At 45.8% G+C, this 21,274-nt stretch overlaps 1 protein-coding gene across 1 annotated transcript; it reads left to right on the top strand.

Annotated features, from left to right (window-relative positions):
- Window positions 1-583: 583 nt before the first annotated feature.
- Window positions 584-20,973, top strand: LOC142570756 (uncharacterized). The gene is made up of 2 exons (XM_075679096.1): window positions 584-728; window positions 20,068-20,973. The coding sequence occupies exons 1-2, from the start codon at window positions 584-586 to the stop codon at window positions 20,238-20,240; spliced, it is 318 nt and encodes a 105-aa protein (XP_075535211.1). The 3' UTR covers window positions 20,241-20,973.
- The last annotated feature ends 301 nt before the right edge of the window (window positions 20,974-21,274 follow it).

The following is a 21,274-nucleotide window of genomic DNA, read 5'->3' as shown; positions in this document are numbered from 1 at the left end:
AGTTACAAAAGGTGCAATTTGCAAAAGAAGTTCCACGAATGCGAGCAAGGGGCAAGGCAGTATCATTTACAAGCATTTGAAGGTAGCCATTTTTTTACTTGGGAAATCTTGGGAAGTGCGAAAACGTAGCGACTTGCGTGAGTTCTTTCCACAAATGAAGTCATTGTTGCTGAGCACCCCCAGATAACTGCCGGTCAAGGGGATGCATTATTAAGAATGGAATTCCGCCTAGAGTTATTTCTTTAGGATTATATTTACTTTCATTTGGTTATGTAACAATGTAAATTCATTCCTGCTTGGTCTGAGCAATGGCCTGCAATATTCTGAAATAAAATAAATAAATTTTTGTACAAGTACATAAACAAGAATATATAATTTTGACACCAATATATGTGCGAACACTTTTAGACACGTATGTGTGCAGACATACTAATAATTGCTTCTTGGACAGTTGTCTCTCTACGCTTTACGCACACAGAAGGTTAGATCATTTTCAACATCCTGAAAAATGGTCGCAGTGCAAGGCTTCTTTGACAGTTTCCCCCGATGCAGCGCTTAACTGGCCACACATTCTGCCTGCGAGATGACGACGCTCGCGCGACGCACGCAGGCTCAAGCAGCGCCGTCGACCGGCCGCCTTGGCGGCGGCAGTGCTTTACGCCGCCTCGCTGCTGCTCCACTTGGCCATGCACCGGCTGGACTCCACTGCACCGCCGGGATACCCGCAGGTGAGCGGCTTCTCACTTGACGTGGTACTTGACGCTGCTGCGTCGCTCGGTTCAACTAAAAAATGTGGACGCAATAGAATCACCATATATCATCATATTTCTTTCTTTTTTTTTTCGCTGACTCTCAGTCACCTCCGTCTCAGATAGGGAGACTTGCGTATGCTTGAATCGAACAATGAAGCTTTCATTAAACTATGACTCTCCCTACAATATAAAGTATGCAGAGAAACACACATTTAAAAAAAAGAACGATCCAGATGCTGAAAATTTGTCAAAAAAGATAACTCGCACTTTCGCCCGAAAGGCGAAGCGTGGATTGCGATAGCGATTTAGTCGATAGCTAGCTATACAAAGTAAAATTAGTATTTTTAACGGCCGTGGAAGTTTGTAAACAGAGGCATACAAACTAAATTACCAACGATGGTGTCTCTCGCGCACAAGCAGACATCTCACTCGACGACCACGGAAGCTTGCTGTCGAAACGCTGGAGTGAGGGAGCGCGGCAGCAGCAGCGAGCGAATTCACCTTCCTGCTGCGTCTAGCATCAACGTGAACTCACGAAAACACAGCGCGCGGCGGAGTGTGTCCCCATCGCAATTCGCTTTCACGATACAGCGGCCTGGCCGGGCTCGCGCGGCCACCCGCGCCTCCCACAGTAGAACGTGCCTCCCCCAACGCCTCCCTACTCAGGGTGGGAATTGGGCCATACTCCCTCCTCCCCCAGAGCCTTGTCATCAACGAAACACCGCGCGCTTCCTCCCCGCTTTCCTCCTTTTCGTATGCCGGGTTGAGCAGCGATCGCCGGCTCCATCCTCGTACGCTTTCACTCTCACATACAGCGTACAGCATGCGGCGAAGATTTTATCGCCCTTTGACTTTATACAGAACGTCACGGCGACGGCGACGCCGGTGGCAGAAATGAGATTGGAGTGTTCATGTAATCGCTACCTCAATAGAAACACTTCAAATAGGAATCAAAATGGATCGAAACGGTCCTATCAGGTAACGACTGAGTCACAGATGACTGCGCGAACAGGCACGAACAGGCACGAACACGAAAGGTAACAAACGATTCACATGCGTACGTATGTTCCCTCCCTTTTCGTTTTCATAAGCCCCACAGGTACAAATTTTTTTGAGCGTGTAAGTTTAAAAGTGTGGTTATACTAGCGGGTACACTAAACAAGCCCCGTTTACATGAATGCGACAGTGGCGCATCGCATTTCCAAGCGCCTTTGGGAAAGGCGATGCGACGCTGTTTACATGTGGCGCATTAACTCTCGTGAGAACGTAGCGCCACATGGTGTCATATAAGGGAAGTGCAGCGGACTTCCGGTATAACTAGTTTCCGGTAGTGGGCCGAGTGCACATTGGTGGCTGAGTGCCGCGAAATAGACAGCTTTAGTTTAGCCACGGAGGAAGGAAACTCAGGCGAGGCCCTGACGTCACTCTTTGTGAAGCTAAAGTGAAGCCGGAAGTTGGCATTGCTCATGGCGTTGCTCCGCCTATCGGGCCAGCTCTCCTCTCTTGTTTACATTTCTCGCGAAACCACGCCGCGCTGCGCGACACCGTGGTGCTCGGACGCGCCCGCTCCGCAGCAATACTAAGCAATCGTTAGCACGTTAGCATGACTCCGCGAAAAAAGGTCAAAATTTCCCGAGGATATTCCTTCGTCCGTAGCCATTGCCGTGGCACGGTAAATTACGTACAGCGTTGCATGCGCGTTCATTTCACGAATTTTAGTTCCTCCTGTCCCACCTGGCCACAGCAACATCCGGGAGAGCACGGTCCAGATAACGCAGCGCAACAAAACACGAAGACCAACGCATGACCATCACGAAGACCAAGAATGACCATCAGCTCAAGGCAGAACGATCCGTGGTTTAACCGCGAAGTGAAGAAGTGTATAAACAAGAAAAAAAGAGCGTTCAGAAAAGCTGCGCGAACAAATGCTCCAGAAGACTGGCAAAATTACAAAACCATAGCACGCCATACAGAAACAACAATTATCGAAGCTAAACACAAGTTTTTTAATTGCACCCTTCCCAATATGATAAAAACTGATCCGAAAAAGTTTTGGCAAGTAGTTAACCCAAAAGCAGATCACACTGCTCCCTTACTACTTCCCGAAAACGGGGCAGTGCTCAACACAAAAGATAGCACTGAGCTATTTAACAAATGCTTCTCTGCAGTTTTTACTAACGAACTGCCACTTGATAACACTCACATACTTGAACAACCATCTATTCGATTCCCTTTTTCATCCATCATAATAACGGAACATGGTGTTTCTCGTGCCATTGACAGGCTTCCTCATAAAACGAGCCCAGGTCCTGACGGTATAAGCGCTAAACTTCTAAAATTAACCTCGCACTACTCTTCAGTTTTGTTATCTCTAATATTTCAGCAATCACTCGATACAGGGTGCTTACCGGAAGATTGGAAAACAGCATTAGTGATACCGGTATTTAAATCAGGTAATACAGCAGACCCTAATAATTACAGACCTATATCACTGACATCTATCTGCTGCAAATTACTGGAACACATCCTATACTCTCACATTATAGCCTATCTTAACGATAATAACCTGCTCCTCAATAACCAACATGGCTTTCGCCAAAATCGCTCATGTCAGACGCAACTTTATGAACTCGTAACAGATATTCACATTTCTTTGCACAGATTGATTAGTACAGACGCCATTTTTATTGACTTTTCTAAAGCTTTCGACCGAGTACCTCATAATCGACTAAAACTGAAAGTTAGAAACCTACAGCTTAACTACAACACGACGCGATGGATTGAGGAGTTCCTAACGAACCGATTTCAAGTAATCAGTCTCGACAACTGCTTTTCTAACCGCACTCACGTCACTTCGGGAGTTCCTCAAGGATCCGTCCTTGGGCCACTGCTATTTTTAATATACATAAATGACATCGCAACTAATATTACCTCACATATACGTCTCTTCGCAGATGACTGCGTCTTATATAATGAAATAAGCTGCCCTGCCGACATCTCTGTGTTGCAGTCTGATTTAACAAAACTAACTGGCTGGTGTGACACATGGCAGATGGAAATTAACATAGCCAAAACTAAACACGTAAAATTTGCTTCGATACCTCAACCTACCTCTGACCAATATGCAATACGCGGTATTACTGTTGACTCAGTATCTTCAATCAAGTACTTGGGTGTCCTGTTTACCTCCAATTTAAGCTGGAATGCTCACATTGAACACATCACCACAAAAGCATGCAAAAAACTTGGTTACCTGAAACGTCACTTACACCTTGCTAACACAGATACCAGACTTCGAGCATACAGTACTCTTATCAGGCCTTCTTTAGAATATGCGTCAATAATTTGGCACCCCCATCAGTCTAATCTCACGAACCTACTCGAATCAGTTCAAAATAAAGCTGCGCGGTTCATCTTAACTTCATACTCGCGATATCAAAGTGTGTCCGCCTTAAAGAAATTACTTAATCTCCCTTCACTTGGCATGCGCAGGAAATTATCACGGTTGACCTTCTTCCATAGCCTTTACCACAGCAACACTGCATTCGCTCGAGCCCATATTCTTCCCGCTCCCCACATCTCTACCCGCACAGACCATGTTCATAAAGTAAAACCTATATTTGCCAGGACTAACGCTTATCAAAATTCGCCTCTCGTTTTATCTATTGCCGAATGGAACTCGCTACCTGCAAACATTGTCTCGCTTACGGAATCATCATCATTTCATGCAGCACTACTAACCTGTTTAGAGTGTGTCAACCTGTCAGAACCCACATTTTCTTGAATATTTACTTAAACAGCGTTTTAAAGTGCTTGGCATTGTGTAAAATTCACTCCGTTTCATCTGCTATGTATCTGTGTCGGCTGTTTACCTAAACGTTTATTTGATTTGAGTACCCATCGTGTTCCGATGGGTACTGATTGTTTGCATCACATTCTAGGTTCTTATGCGTGTTTCACACTACTAAACATTGTATAAATTTCGTTACCCTTTTCTTTCTTTCTTTCTTTTTTTTGTTTGCTTCTGCTAGATGTTTTTTATGGTTCCTAATGCCTTCATATATTTACATTGTACAGATTTCACTCATGCTTGAACTTTTTCGTCCCCCCCTATGTAATGCCCTAATGGGCCCTTAGGGTACTCAAATAAATAAAAATAAATAAAAAACCTGCCCGCACGGCGCCTTTGCCACGGTACGAAACCTACGGAGCAACACGTGTGAGCGCACAGAACCAAAACAACGCCGCCATTGTGGCCCGAAAGGCGTGCGCGCTACGACAAAGAAATAAAAAATCAGCAAAAAAGAGGAGACCGTACTACGTCACTTCCTCCACACTTTTCTCCTAGCGCGCGGAGGGTGTAGGTAAAACCCCTTAAACTTCGTAAAGTAGTGCCACGCTTTGAAGGACGCCACCTCCTCCTCCAGCGCTCTGGCCGAAGCCGACGCCGCGTCGCTATTGGCCAAATGGCATCACGTGGCCCCTTGCGCCGGCTTCGTTTGTTTACAGTCGCGCTTCAGTGCCATCTTTGCTCGAGAAGCGGCGCTTGTTGGCGGCATTCCTTCCGTTCCTATTCTGTGTTGTTTTGATCTTGTGAACGCCTCGAAGGATGTTTTATGGTAAGTGCGACGTCGCTTCACGTCATTTTCTGTTACCATGACCTGCTGCGCGTTTGGATGCCAATATAGTTTTAGCAAAGGCAAGAATATGTTCGCGATACCGTCCGGTAAGCGCAACGCGTTAAGAAGAATGACATGGCTTCACCGAATCGGGAGGGAGAACTTCCGACCATCTTCCTCCGCGCGACTATGTGATGTAAGTTGTGGCTCTCTCAGAGTATTGTATGTGCCAGGCTTGCGTATTGTGCTGCGGGCAATAACGTAGTAGATATTGCACAGTTCAATGTGCATGTTGTCATTTGTACGCACGCTTTAACATGATTTTTACGCAACGTCTGCTTTGCTTATATGCGCACTACGTGGTCGTGTTAGTCATATTTGGTGCGCTTAATCGTTTTGAACGCCAACCGGCTTGAGTTCGCGGGCACGCGAGGTTGCGTGCGATAACGTGATTACGAAATTTTTAAGATTCAGCGCAGTCCTTTTGATAAAATTTCAGTCTCGATCATGAAAGCGCCTCAGGAGAGCAACCCTTTGCCTTTTGTGGTTACTTAAGCCTGTTTCACATGATGCGATTTTCGTCGCACCGGAAGTGCGATTTCCGTCGTTTGCGATGAAAATCGCAGTCGCAGTGCCGACCCCCCGTTTTTCGGCTGCGACCAGCCGGTTGGTCGCACAGTCGCACCGTCTCACCGATCGCTGCGATTTTCCGTCGAAATTGTGCGGAGAGCTGTGAACGGAGCTATTCCGCCGGTTTGTTTTGGAAAATTGCGTCTCGCACGACCAGTGCAATGCGCGGAGACGTGGATCGTCGAATTTGGTACGTACGCGAAGGGAGAATAAATAACTTGTACCGCATATTCTTCTCCAATTGCTATGCGTTTGTTGACAAGCTACACAGCAAATGAAGTGCATTTTCACATTTGCTTCATACGCCTTTGCGAGTTGTCAGTGCTAGGAGGTGTTCGATCCCCAGCAGACGACGAGGTCGTCACAATTTTCTTTTGTTGAGTAGCATGCAAAAATCGCGCTTACGGAGCAGCTTGAATTATTTCAACCTCGGCAAAGGCAAATGACAAGACAGCAAAGTACCCGAAGTATGAACGTTGCGCTGAACGCGGTACCGTTCAGTTGCATTTTCTTGTCGGTTTTCAAGCGTGAATTTCCCGATGCATCTTGAAAGTTTATCTTACCTCTTATTAAATTTGACAGAGCAAAAGTGTCGGCTATCGTAATGAATTTGCAACTATAGCATTAAATCCGTGGCTTGAATAAAATATTACATGCACGTTAAGTTGCACCTCATCTCTGGAGAAATTTTTTTTTGCACATAAACCAATAAACATTGACTATGTTGCGGACTTTGTATTCTTACTGCATCTGTATTAACACTTGCTTTGAAAGGTAATTAACTCTACACCTAGTAGATTAAGTAAATTGCTTGCTATAGTGGCACAGTGACAACGTGCCCTCCTGCACAATCATGTAGAACTCGTGCAACAATGCGAAAAGCAGGCAAACGGCCTGTTCTTGTGGGGATAAAACAGTATAAAACGACACGCTGGAGAAAAGTAAATCAAAACTGTGCAGTGAAGTCAGCCAGTTCAGCCAGTACAAGCAGTTCTTGCACGTTCACAGCTGATCAAATGTGCAGAAACATTCATACCTTACATGTTTCTAGTAAGTTTCTAATAAGTTTGTGATCACATATATTAGTGTGTAAACCCATATAACGATATCCGCTGCGATTACTATCTTTATAAGTAATGAAATACCATGCTACTTGTAAGAATATATATCAGCCGAGGATTTTAGAACAAATTTCTGCATTTCAACTATACACAATATGTGGTTTATTCAATAAAGGACCACAAACTGGGCTTTTTTTGCAATGACAACCTTATTCCAAACTTTACTTACATACAGGCAAGAAAAAAAATTGGAGACATAAATATTGTTCTTCAATTTGTTCACCTGCCACTGTGGCTATAGCATTCTGCTGCTAACACAAGGCGAGGGGTGGATTCGCCAGCCATGGAAGTCGCATTTCGATGGGAGTCATAGGTGAAAAAAAATCTCTTGCACTAAGATTTAGTTCACCTTTTATTGAACCCTTAAACTTCAAAATACTATTGCATAGAGGGGCATACTTATGCAAAATCTAACATCAATAGAAAACAAACGGCAGAATTGTAAAACAACCATCTTTCGTGATAATTCGAGTGTGTAAATATTCATTGCATCAATATGTATTGTTCAACAGCACTGCACAAATAAGCATGATCACGTATAGCAAGTACTCTGTCAGGAAGCTGGTTCAACAGATGTATAAATGTCAAGGCATGAATGCTCATACTACGTCGCACACATAGCACAATGAAAACCTTTTTCAAGAGTTGTCCCTCCTGGCAGATATGAGTGGGCCATAAGCAGCAGAAACGTTATTGCAGGACATTGTGTAAGACCGCTTATGAAAGAATGAAGAGAGTGAAGAGGCTTTTAACAGCAGTACTGTCTCATGCTAATCTAATAAGAGGAACGATGAGCAATAAAGTTTCTCGTAGAGCACTTAAACAGTAACTTTCTGAAAGACAGAAAATTTCAGGTGAGAGTTGGAGGTACATTTGGACCACACACACCAACAACACGGGCATACTAGAAGAAACACTACAGCCTATGGTGTATTACAGTCTATGGGAAAGCTACCTTCTATAGAAATCAAGAATGATGCAACAAGCCCTCGACAACACTGCACAGACTTTCTTGGCCACTCTGGCCTCTCGCTTTCTGATAAGTCCCAGCTCATATTGACTTCAGAAAAAAAAGAAAGACTAGAATCAAGAACTACCCCAGATTGCACATTGTGATCCACATCGCTGGACAAATATGCCCGCAAGTCAACATCCACAAATCCTCAGCTAGTGTAAGCCCATGACGGCACGTGGGTGAAACAATTATGCAATGCCTGGACGCAGCTTCCACACCTGTTGAAAAGAATAATCTCGAAATCATGGGGGTGGATGAGTGGATACTATGGAAAATCGCAGATGCTGTGCTTGTGTCCAAGGTATGGTACAGTATGAATTACCAGCAGCACACAAAAAAGACAACTCATCGAATACAGGCATCGGGTAGTAATAATAGGTCTTTCCAACTTTACCATGCTTGAAGACCTCTAAGAGAAAGAGATAACGAACAAGCACCTAGACAGAGTACAGTTGCAGCCTGCAGCACAAATTCTTTGTCTCAAGAGCTCAGAACCTCGTCCCAAGATACTATGCCAGCTAGCATGTGAGATGCAAAGACGACTACCCCTCCCTTCAGAAATACAACCTCGAGAGTACCTGAACTTGAAACACAACAGGCCCATACCGTTAAATATGGGGGCAAACAATTAGGCCAGGAGACTGTATGCAACTGCCAAACACACAGAGGAGTTTGCTAATCATGAAGATGCAAGCAAACATAAGGCACATATAATATGTACACTGACCTGGCAATAGCAGTGTAACAGTAGTATGATACTGCATAAAACAAAACCCCATATAAGTGAGTACCATTCCAGGTCATCCTACACCTAGAAAAGCTGAACTGAAAGCAATCAAAGCAGCACTTGTAGTGCAGATTACACCCTGCGCAACACCCTGCATGGATTCACCAGAAACTGTCTGGGCCTGCACAACACACAAGATTGTCAGGAAAATCAGGAGATTGACACGCGACTTGTAAGCACATGGCCAGAAATTAAATTACAGGATACATAGCCATGCAGATATTCCAGGACACAAGAGGGCTTATAAGCCTGACATAATAACTGAAAACTAGATGAGTTTGTGTGTATTCATTATTAACTAGAGTGCAACAGATAGACAACAGACTAGAATGAAGCACTCTGTGTGTTCACTTCGTTTTTGTCCATCGTATTTCTGTTGCAATATAGTTAATGAATTCACGAGTAGCAGCAGCAGCTCTAGCAGCAGAGCGCGCGTGCAGCAGTCTCTCTCCGACTTCCCAATAGGTTCAAAAATGTGTCCCTGTATTTAATTAAATGAGATGTGCAGCCCCGGTGCGTCACTTGGTAACTACAGTGCATAACTGAGTCATAAACATTATGATTAACGCATTACAAGACACAAGTGCATAACATAATTCAGAAATACTTTGATGGACCCGCTGGATTAACACAATGAACCACTCATTGCACTTTCCATGATGGTGATCTTGCAAAGTACGATGTGTGGCATTACAAATAAACAATGTGATAAACCCAAGCCAAGCATGTGCATAACCTCATTAAGAAACACAGACATAACCAATAATATAGAAAGACTTGAATAAACCATTGGAATTAACTCAGTGATAAACACCGGGGCCGCACATTTCAGCTTCGCTGGTTTACCGTCTGTACAGGATGCATGGGCAGTAACTTTTTCTGCTATTGTTTGTTAAGTATTGTATAATGTTGTGCCGGTAAAATACGTTGGGCTAGTTGGTGCAATGTATTGGTACTGCTTTTTTGCTGTTTTTTTTTCTTAATGTTCTGCCCTTCTTCCTTTTGTAACAACTTTTTTATTCCCCCTCGCATAATACTCCAACCTTGCAGCCTGCGAGGTATATAAATAAATAAGTACATAAGCACGTCATTCATTCATCTGTATACACCTCGCACCATTCCTTGCTCAACAAACGTCACTGTGTTGGTGTCTCGCAGCGTGCATCTACATTAACTGCCATTAGCGTTTCGGTGTGGTTTGTGAACAGTGTAATGCATAAAGATTACATGACATTAAGGTTGTGACCTATGCGGTGCATAAGCAAACCTTGCAAAACATGACATGTTCGATTGTTGAAATCAAGACAAATTGTATATATCGCAGTTACTTTAACAGCATTTAATTGACCACTTGACAAAAACTTCACTTCGCATGGATTCCAACACGCACACTGAATCTGCAGTTTTTTTTGCTTATTAATGTAGTCGTTACTGCATGGCCACATTGTAGATTTGAAAACAAAGTTAAATAAATTTGTTTGTTGCAATATAACAATATGTGTAGATCACTGCGATTGTAACCCCAGAACTTGATACAAACATGCACACTATAGGATGCAGACAAATGCTCAGGACAAACTCCAGAATGTTTGTATCCTGATACTTATGAAAGTGAACGGTTTCATTCCATGGCTGTCAATGAGAGGGAGAGAGAAAACTTAATTGTGTTCGTGGAACAAAAACGCAGTGATAAGCTCAGACATATAGTCATTACTTAACACTTTCGAAATGAATAATTATAGCTTGCTATCGACATTGAAGCAGCCTTTCGACAGCAAGAAAAGGAATCAGTTTTTCTAGCTCTGAACATTGAATTGCAGGAAATGCAAGCAGGCATAAAATTCTGCCAATACAACCTGTTTACGAATACCAAATTGGAATAAACATTGAACTTGCATTTCTACTTTCTCTGGCTGAGCAATCTAGTTTGAAATGACTCCCATAAGCATGCCATAAAAATGTTGATCTAATACAGGTTAAATGCATGACTAGCTTAAGAAATCTGGATGATTGCTATAAATTACCGTGAAGAAACTATAATATCTAATAACATTAATAATATAATAATAATACTTATTTCCACAAAACAGGCTAACCGTGAGAGGTGTGCGAGGCTGAGCAGAAAGCTGGAAAATTCTACGGCAAGTGCGCCTGCCGTGGGCCTACGATTCTGCATTATGAATAGCGCGTATTGATACGGTCTTCTTGTTAGAAGTTCCGAGTATACTACCAGCGCGAGACACGGGACAACAAAGTGAACGAGAAGCGTGTCTTTTAGAATGCTATGTTACAACGTACAGGTTTCTACAAAAGTGACGGTAACTGCTCGAAACATCTGATGCGTCGGCTTTTGCGCCTTTAGAAATATTTAGAGAGGGCTCCCACATATATATTCGCAGCGCAAGCACGGCGATGGACGAACCAGGCTAGCGCTAAGGTTGAATTTCACTACACAATTTTCATTCCACGTCGTAATCACACAAATCGTTTGAGGCTTCGTTCAAAGGCACACGCGGGCGTTCGGGTTGGTGCTTCTTTTGCGTTTGGCGTAAGAATATGGCTAGGAGGAGGCACCACATATGCGCAATGACGGGCAATATACACGCATCATTTCTCCAGAAGCTGACGCCGAGCACGGGTAGCGCGAGGATCTTGTTGGGCTGACACGACAACTTCGTGGCAGCCGAATTCCGAATACTGCATACGCGGTGAGGGTAGCTGTATGAACTTGTCGATAAGTCATCTTGTAGATTGTTGTAGCGCAGGCAGAACGAAACGGTCATAGAAGGTAGATAAGACAACACACAGCGCTGAACCATAGAATAAAGAACCGCTGAACCACCTGCGAACATCTGTTTACGTGCTCGATGTCGCACTGAACTACAGAAACCGCTGTCGCGCACTCCAAGACAAATCTTAACTAACGTTTTTAAATTAGTAAACGTACATATTATTTGCTTCTAATCAAGAGAAATCAATAATATTATAGTGTAAACGTTTTATTCACTACAATAAAAGAATTATGCAGCGTGTGCCACAAAACCTGGCAGTAAGCGACCCTGGGCGTCGCACTAGTCGCATTGTTGAAATCCCAATCGTGTGAAATGAGCCCTCTAAAAATCGCATTGCGACGCGTGCGACAGCACCGATTTTCGTCGTTGCAGTCGCAGCATATGTGAAACAGCCTTTACTAGCCTTCTTTAGATAGACTCATTTGTTCGTGTTCCTCGTTGGCGGTCGCCCGGTGGATTTGCGATACAGAGGCACCGATGAAAAGCATGCGTGCTCTCCCGAAACCGTGTTACGCGGTGCGTTCGTCGTCGAGCGACCGCATCATAGGTAATTGAGACGTATGTGCTAATTCGCGTGAGCTTTAAAGTGTGCGAAGCTTAAGATGCGGCGGTGGAGCACTCGCAAAGAAAACGTGCGGTCGCCCGCCTGTTCCCTGGCTGGTTTAGTCGTCGTTCGTGCTTAGTCGTTTGCTCGTTCGTTCGCACGCTCGTTTAGTCGTTTGCTCGCTCGTTTAGTTCGCGCGCTCATATAGTGGTTCGCTTGCTCATCTATGCCACTATTAGTTTCTAAAGCCATTATGCCTAATTGAGACGCGCTTGCTGTAGGACTCTTAGGCTGGTGCGTTTATTTACGCAATGAGACAAAAAATGGTGCACACGGGCTTGTGACTGAAAAGGCAAATCTGTAATGCAGCTATGTGAAAATAAACTGTTAACTTGCAACTCGAATGCCGTTTCATATTATTCTAACCTATGAATAAAACATCATTTCGCTTGACGCAATTTCGGCCGCGTCATGGCGGGGGGGGGGGGGGGGGGTCTTTGCGCGATCATGACTTCACTAATAAAGTCATGTCTCGCAAATGTTACTTCGAAGGGAGTGCAACCGTCCTGAATGCATGCACCTCAGTGCAACTCGGTTCGCGACAGGTACGTCACTTAGTAAACGGATGAACCAACGCACGATGAAGTGTTATTCGTGATAAGTCATTAACCTGAAAAAAATACTGCAGGCCACAGTAGTCTTGTTTGAGACTTAGTCAAGCATTGTTATCGCGCTCCCGCTTCGCGCACGAATGCTAAAAACTCATTTTATTTTCTTGTGTACGCACAGTCCCGACTCGATGATCGGCCGCGGTATTTCTGTCGGCGTTGAGACACGAGAAACATAATAGCACGAGCACCCACCTCTGAGGCTTTGCGCGCGCTTAGATTGGAAAGCACGCACGTTGGCGGCACTGTAGCTTGTAATACACTTTCGAACCTCCAGAGCAGTGATCCCCGTCAGCCTTTGTACGTCATAGCTCATACGCACCGCGAATTCACATGGTAAGGGCGGCGCGGATTCTTTAGACTGAGGGCTTGCTGGAAACCAAGAGGTTGTCATTCGATGGTAAACGTGTTATTTACAACCATTCGCAACAAGATCTTGCGGCACGCCCTTGACAAATGTTGCGTACCTAATTGTAGGGCACGCGATACATTCGCAGTCGTCAACGCACAGCGCTCACACTCCTTCAGATACTTTTTTTAAGAAACAGTTATCAAAAAAATGAAACAAACGCTACCGTTACCGAATTTCTACAAGCATCCGACTTGAAATTCTATGCTGTACACGAAGTTACGCGGAGCTGGAAAGCCAACGTGAACGCCTAAAGAGCACTGCCTTGCTATGCGTGCATTCACTCTGCGAAAGGTCGCCTGCTGCGCTCGAGCATCGTAGGCGGCGCCATGGTCGAGGAGGGAGCGTGAAAGAGAGGAGTAAAGGCGGAGGAGGAGAGTGGCACTACTTTACGAAGTTTCAGGGGTTTTAGGGGTAGGGCCTCTCCTCAGTTTCGTTCCTCCATCATGTAAACGCAGGATCGTCGCATTAGAAATTATGGGAACGAATTAGCCACCAACATGGCGGAGGTCCCGGCTGCCCGCTTCGAATTGAATTTGGCATTGCTTTTGTAAACTGCACTTCGTTCGCAGCAAATGATTGTGTAAGCGGCTTTTGCTTAGTCTCAGGCCGCTTCGACGACAGAGTGTTATAGATAACCTTGTGGTGTTTTCGAGATCGCTTCTCGTTTGCAACGAGTCGAAGCCTAACGAAAGAAACATCCCAGATGTCAGCGCTACCTCTCGCTAGAGTCGGGAAATAGCCGCAACGACGGCATATGGCCTCTCAGATCCGAAGATCTCGCTGGCCAACTAAAACTGTAAAAAAACCTGCACTGCTTAGCGTACGCTACGCTATAGCGTACAGCGTACGCTATAAGTTGCGTACGCTAAACTAAAAACTGTCTATTTCTCGGCGCTCAGCCACCAATGTGCACTCAGCCCACTACCGGAAACCAGTTACACCGGAAGTCGGCTGCACTTCCGTTATACGACACCATGTGGCGCTACGTTCTCGTGAAAGTTAGATCGTCGAATATGGAAAACATTGATTCACAGTGGAGGAAAAAATATAGGAAGCTTACCAGCAAGTATGCGGCCCGTAGGGTGGGTAACACAGCAACGAAGAAGGTCAAGCGGAAAGTCAGAGAGGCTGAATTAATGTCATGGGTGGCGGCAATGGAAAATAAACCTGCCATGAGTAACTACTTAAGAGGAAAAAACGAAATCAGGAAAGAAACCATTTATGATGACTCAAAGGGAAGCTCATTACTTTTCGAAGCGAGATCGGGATGCCTTAGAACACGCACCTATAAAGCGAGATATAAGAAGGAAGAAGAAGCATGTGCTTGCTGCGGTAAAGCTAGGGAAACTACGGAGCATGTTTTATTAGAATGTGAAGACGTCTACCCAGCGGTCGATTTAGGCACCACTGGCCTCCTTGAAGCCCTTGGGTTCAGTGGGAGCAGTGGTAAAGCAAACATGTCCGCAAGAGACATTAGTAAGAGGCGACTGGAGGATTGGTGGAAGAATAGTAGGGAAACGACAAAAGACGGAGACGTACAAAAGCACAGTTCGCAATAGGGGATCAAAAAATTTCGGCATGGTAGTTCAGAGTTTTTTTTTCCTTTTTTCATTGTTCAACCTAGGTAGGATATTAGGCAGTATAGTAGCAAGAGCTTGGTGGCGCAACCCACCGCCCCGTTCCAAAGGGGCTCATAACATCCATCCATCCATCCATCCAGTTAATGCGCTACATGTAAACGGCGTCGCGTCCCCTTTCCCAAATGCGCTTGGAAATGCGATGCGCCACTGTCGCATTCATGTAAATTGGGCTAGTGTAGCGCACGCTAAGCAGCGCACGTTTTTTACATCCAGTTAAACGGAACGGGCAAACTTGCGTTTGCGTTTTCGCGAATACCGGACTCGCGAAATGCTATTGGAAGGAAGGAAAGTAACTTTATTTTTTCAAAAAGAAAAGTAGGCGAGCGTGGTTGGGCCCTTAGTCCAGGGCTCTACTGGCGCGAGCGGCTCGCTGGGCTTGGCTCTCCTTTCCCTCGTCCGCAAGCCATGCCTGCCACTGCCTATTTAACATAAATGGATGTGCAGTTATATATGGGCTAGTAATATGTGAAGGCCGATCCAGGCACTCCCATGTGATATGTTGTAGTGTGGGTTTGTTAGAACACCATGGACAGACGTCCAGAAATCTAGTTGGGTTTATTTTACTGAGTTGATGCAGGTTGGGGAAGCTGTTTGTTTGAATGCGTCGCCAGTCCCTACTCTGATGTCTGTTAAGGGCCTTGTGTGGATGACCGTACCCTCTGCGTTCCTCCCGCTGTTGTAGAAGAGTGTCACGAGTGCTTGAAAGAAGTACCGCGCTCGGCTCGGCCGCAGCTCGGTTGTTGAATCGTCCAGCTGTACGGTCTGCCGCAACGTTACTCTCCAAGCCCTCGTGAGCAGGACACCAAATAATGTCGTGGTGTTCTGTCAGGGTTTGTCCCAGAATTCTACGTAACATTTTGGGTACCGTCCCTTTGGGAAACAGGCGACACGCTGTCTGCGAGTCGGAGAGTATGACTGCCGATTCATTTCTGTGTTCCGCGTCTGCAATGGCCACGGCTATTGCAGCCGCTTCGGCCGCACACGTGGACCGAGTTACGACTGTGGCCGTTATGACACGTTGTTTTTGAATGACTGCTAGCGTGTGAGTCTCTCTACTGGCTCTGCTAGCGTCTGTGTAGTACGCGGTAGAACCTGTCCCAAAACGATTCCGCAAGGTTGCAGTTCGTGCTCGTCTTCTACCTGCATGGTACGTTGTGTGCATATTCTTTGGTATCGGTGCCACCGTGATATGATATCTCGTGTCCCTGTCTAGTAACAGACAGTACAGCGGTCGCAGTACAGCGGTCGTGGCGTGAAGCCCAGCTTTTCTAGAACTACACGTCCCTGGTTCGTTGAGCAGAGCCGCTCTCTTTGAGCTATGAGGAGCGCGCTCGCGTATTCCTCAAAGCTGTTGTAGATGCCCAGTTTCTCAACTTGATCATTGTAAGCATTTTCGGAGAGGCTAAGCGCTGCCTTGAAGGCTTTCCTTATAATTGTATTAGGTTGTTTCATCTCCTGGTTTGTTAGTGCTTGGTACGGGAGTGCGTACGTGACCCGGCTAATTATAAAGGCGTGGACCAGCCTGCTCGTTTATACTTTAGTTAGCCCACCTTTACTGCTGGATATCCTTTGTATCATACGGGCTACGTTCGCTGCGGTGGCTCTCAACTTTTGGATGGCGTGTGGTGCCTCCGTTCTGTTGTACCCACATTCCCAGAATGCGCAGTATTTTCACCTCCCTAATGGGACGTTCATCCAGATGTATCGTTGTTGGTACGATATCGTTTTTTCTCGCGTATTTAGGCCTGATTCTGATCAGCTAGGTCTTCTCAGGGGAACATTTCATCCCTGCTTCGTCCGTGAAAGCCATTATCTTGTCCACTGATCTCTGGAGTCTGTCCTGTTTTTCCGCGTACGACCCTCTTCGTGTCCAAACAGTTATGTCGTCCGCGTAAATAGCGACGCCTAAATCTGGGTCCTGCTGTAGTTCAATGGCGAGCTTACGCATGCTCACATTGAAGAGGATAGGAGAAAGTATAGCTCCTTGCGGGGTGCCTCTGTTCGGGAGGTCGAAAGTGTCGGACCTATTGTCGCGGTTCGGTGTGTCAGGAAGGACCTAACGTACGCATATATGCGGCGGCCACAGTTTATGGACTCCAGGCCTTCCATGATCGAGTCATGGGAGATTGTATCAAAAGCTTTCTTGATATCGAGCGCCAGTATAAAATTGTCACTCGAGCCTCTGATCGGGTGCAGGACATCGTACTTCAGAAGGAGGAACACGTCCTGCACTTATATGTGTGGCCTGAAGCCGAACATGTTGCTGGGTAGTAGGTTTTCCGTCTCTACGTAGTTGGACATTCTGGTTAAGGTCACTTTTTCAAACAACTTTCCCACGCATGATGTCCGCGAAATCGGTCTTAGGTACTGGAGAGCCCTGGATTTACCCGGCTTTGGTATTCGGGTGACATTGGACTCTTTCCATTCTATTGGGAGTTCTCCACCCTCACTCCACACTTTCTCATTAAAGAAGTTCATGATTTGTGTTAGGGCTGCGTCACTGAGGTTTCGGATCACGGCAGTAGTAATCCGATCATTTCCTGGAGCCGTGTTTTTGCGAAAAGATTGGGCTGCCGCGTATATTTCTTCCAAGGTTATAAGTGCGTCTAACTCGGGTTGCTCTATTCCTTTGTATTCCGTGTGCATTGCGTTAGTAATCTTCCGGTGTAAAGCGACGGCCGCAAACGCGCAAACTCTGGCGCCGATCGGACAGCGGCAGTCCGATGCGCTGCAGCCAGTCTGCTCGTCTGCTGCCTTGTAGCGGGACACGATGTCGCAGCTTGACATATTGCCAGTCGCTACGTTTGTAGCCCACAACGCTTCAAAGTCGAATGGAGGTGCTGGCGAAAAGACTGAGACCGACTCTGACCGCGGAGGTCTCGTCAAAAGTGAGCACGTTGTAACACAAGCAGACGATGCTTGCTGTGGGTGGGAAGTACTTAAGTGTAGTGAGAAATTGTTTTTGGACATTCACCTTCTGTTGCTTTCTTTCTGTAGAAACAAATGAACTAACATTCCAACTATTACGAACAACAGTTTTTCATCATAAAGTTGGAAAAATTTTGATGACGCGCCCTGAGCAGGCAATCGGATAGTTCGCCCTACTAACGTCATTGGGGCAGGGTAGGGCGCGGCCTATAATTCAGCCTAGCGATGTGCTGCGATCGGCAGCGATGTACATTTTTAAAACCTTATAATAAATTGCACGCTTTACGCGGAACACTTAGATGCGTCAATTAATGATAAGAAGGGCCCACTCTAACGACTCGGTACGTTTGTTCAAAATCGTGAAAATCATTTCAGGGTTTCTTTAATGAGTTGGAGAAATCGGGCCAGGTGATATTAGTGGGAGATGTGAACGCGCGCATGGGTTATTTAGTCGGAAATACTGATTGCAACGTTTCTCTAGTGCTGGATATGTGCGATGACCAGAACCTTATAATAGTTAACCGGCAGAATAAGTCTCGTGGACAGGTAACATGGCAGTGCGGAAATCGGCAGTCATGTATCGATTACGCCTTAGTCTCAGAAACGATGTGCGAGCAACTATACCAAATGATGATAAACACGGAAAAGATGGGCTGGCCGGCTAGCGATTATAAAGGTTTAAGCTTAAAATTTGGGAGAGGTGCTAATGCAAAGCATGAAGCAATAGCATCAGAATATCTAAACATGAACAAAAAGTAAATAACAGAGATTGCAAAAAATACATCAAGAAGAAAATGGAGGGTTTTCCTACAGCAATCTGGGAATATAAGGAGCTGGTAGACGTTATGCAGGAGGAGATAGGAAAGATAAGAAAAAGATTGTTGGATTGGAAAGAGGAAAGCACGTAAGTGGTGGAACAAGGAAATAAAGCCAGCTACAGACGAGCGTAAGCAGGCGTCAAGGGATTGTGGAGAAGCCAAAACGTCATTCGCTGGAGCAAATACCGCGAAAAGAAAAGGATGGCGAGCGAGCTCGAGCAAGAGAAAATTAAGTGCGCAAGTGAAGTTGGGTGCAAAACATTCGCAAAAAGATAAAGACGCCCCGAAAGATACTGGAACCATATAAGAGAAGAACACTCGGAGCTGCAACTAAAAATTCGCGAACGGCTGTAAGGGATGAAGACGGTAAGATCGACGAATGAGACGTTGCGCTGTTGTACATCAGACACGCTATGAAAGCTAACTTTGGCACATGGATCAGACAAGTCCGTGTAATAACCATCATTTCCATTCTAGCTGAACAATGGCAGCGCCAGTGCTTTATGTCGCAATTTTAGTAGGAAACACTACGTTGCCGCATGGTCAGTCTTGAGTCTTGAGTCAGTTCTTGGTCAGTCTTGGTCAGTTCTTGAGTCTAATCAACAAGCTCCTTTCTACGCAAATCCCGATGATTTCTGTGAGATCACATAAAAATAAATTTCGCGAGCAATTCCGTACACAAATTCGACTACAGACACCCTAAAAACGAGAACAACACCGCAACCATATCCTGTTAGATATCCTCTAAAGCCGGCATTCCGTGGCCTGTTTCCTGATAACGCTAGGGTTAGGGCGACGAAGAGGAAGTGGTAGACTCTGTCCTGGAGCTGTAGCCTCTCTACCAGCCTGCGCGATTGCCACTAACTTTTCCCCATGTAAACAGTTGTACATAGTGCGTCGGCTTCCCTCTTCGTCTCCTCTTGCGTTCACAGTCCTGTCCAAATGCACTGTAATAATATGTTGCCACAGACAACAGAGAAATTTAGTAACGTTTCGCGTGACTAGCATCAATTAAAATGTGAACAGACAAATAATCATCGCAGTACCTGTTACAAGTGTAATAGAATATGTCAACGATGCACAATCACGCCGTACACTCAGTTTGAAGCAGTCCCGAATCTGCGTTTCAAACGTAAATATGAAAATACGGCACACAGACCTCTAAATGTAGCAATGCAAGATACTAGGCGCTTTCTTCTTGTTAGCGTTTCACTTGCTGCTGGTAGCGTAAGAGCAGTTGCGTAGAAAAGGCGGAGATGGCGGTGGCCAATCACGCTCGCCCGCTGCGCCGTGCGGCGTGCTCTTCGTATTCAACGTGAAAGGGTTCTCGTTTATGCGCAGGACCGTCCGTGGCCGCAGGAGCCCACGTGGCGCTACTTGTGCCTCGCACGCAGTGTCGCACCCCTGCTTGCCTGGACGCTGCTCTCGCTAGGACAGGAAACCAGGCAACGATCACCATGAAGCCTGGCCCAACAAGGGGGAAACGGCAGGGTTTGACACTGCACCACCTGTAGACGTGGCGTGCGTGCCAGAGAAGCATAAGTTGATGTGTGTGGACGTGCATGACCCTGGGCAGCGGTCATCATCTCGTTTAAACCTGGTGCCGAACTCGGGCCTTCCGCAGGTACCTCGCTATTGCACGTCCGTTGATTATTTCCCATCACTGCTTGTTCATTCCTTATAGGACTGACCTGACTAAACCTCAGAACCTTTAGAGCGACTACTTCAATTACAACGCCCAGAAGCACCGACGCCCTGTCTCGACGAAGGATCCATCCTTTCCACCAATAACATGTTATTAAGTCATTCACTCAAAATGTCATCACCTCATTAATACAGTGCCATCCACGACTACCATTCTCTTCCTTCGAATAGGTGGTGTCCAAAATGCGCCCTCTACGACATATTTGTTCAGGCGACGTCGAGACCCGTGACCATTCCCGTAAGCCCATGTCAACGCTTGTTTTCGTGCTCACATACAAAAAGCCGCATTCACTTTACTGCATTCATTTGAAGCAATAAAGAAGCCCTTGTAGTACAGCTTGTACTACACACGGGTCCAAATAAACAAGCAACGTTTATTCATAGATCCCTCACGCATATAAATAAAAACCGTAGCTGACTGACATGCGCAGATGTCGCCGTACCATAATGACTTTCATGGTGCATTTCCCCTTATGTAAAGAAAGTTTGTTTTGCTTAGGAATTGAAGAGATTTCTTTAAAATGACTGTCATAGTGCAGCCGTTGCGGTAGTATCGTTTGCCGCGTACACCGCCTCGGACTGGCGCTGAAGGCAGTGTCCCTACGGAGCACGAACAGTTGAGCATCGTGCTAAACGCTCGGTGTCTCGTGTGCCCTAGTTGTGCGACGCATTGCACTCTCGCGCTAGAATAGTTCTCCCGTTTTAAGCAGATGTCTCTTTTGTCCTAGTAGACGGTTGTCTTCGGGGACCGCTTGGCATGAAAGTGGCACCCGTTGATCGAGGGCGTAGGCCCCGTGGGTGGACGCCCTGGCTCTCACCAGGACCACTTCGCCCTTCCCGTGTG

The sequence above is a fragment of the Dermacentor variabilis genome, chromosome 2, assembly GCF_050947875.1.
Source record: "Dermacentor variabilis isolate Ectoservices chromosome 2, ASM5094787v1, whole genome shotgun sequence".
Classification (NCBI taxonomy): Eukaryota; Metazoa; Arthropoda; class Arachnida; order Ixodida; family Ixodidae; genus Dermacentor; species Dermacentor variabilis.
Note: the sequence above shows the minus strand (reverse complement) of the source record. Positions and strands in the feature narration are given on the sequence as shown.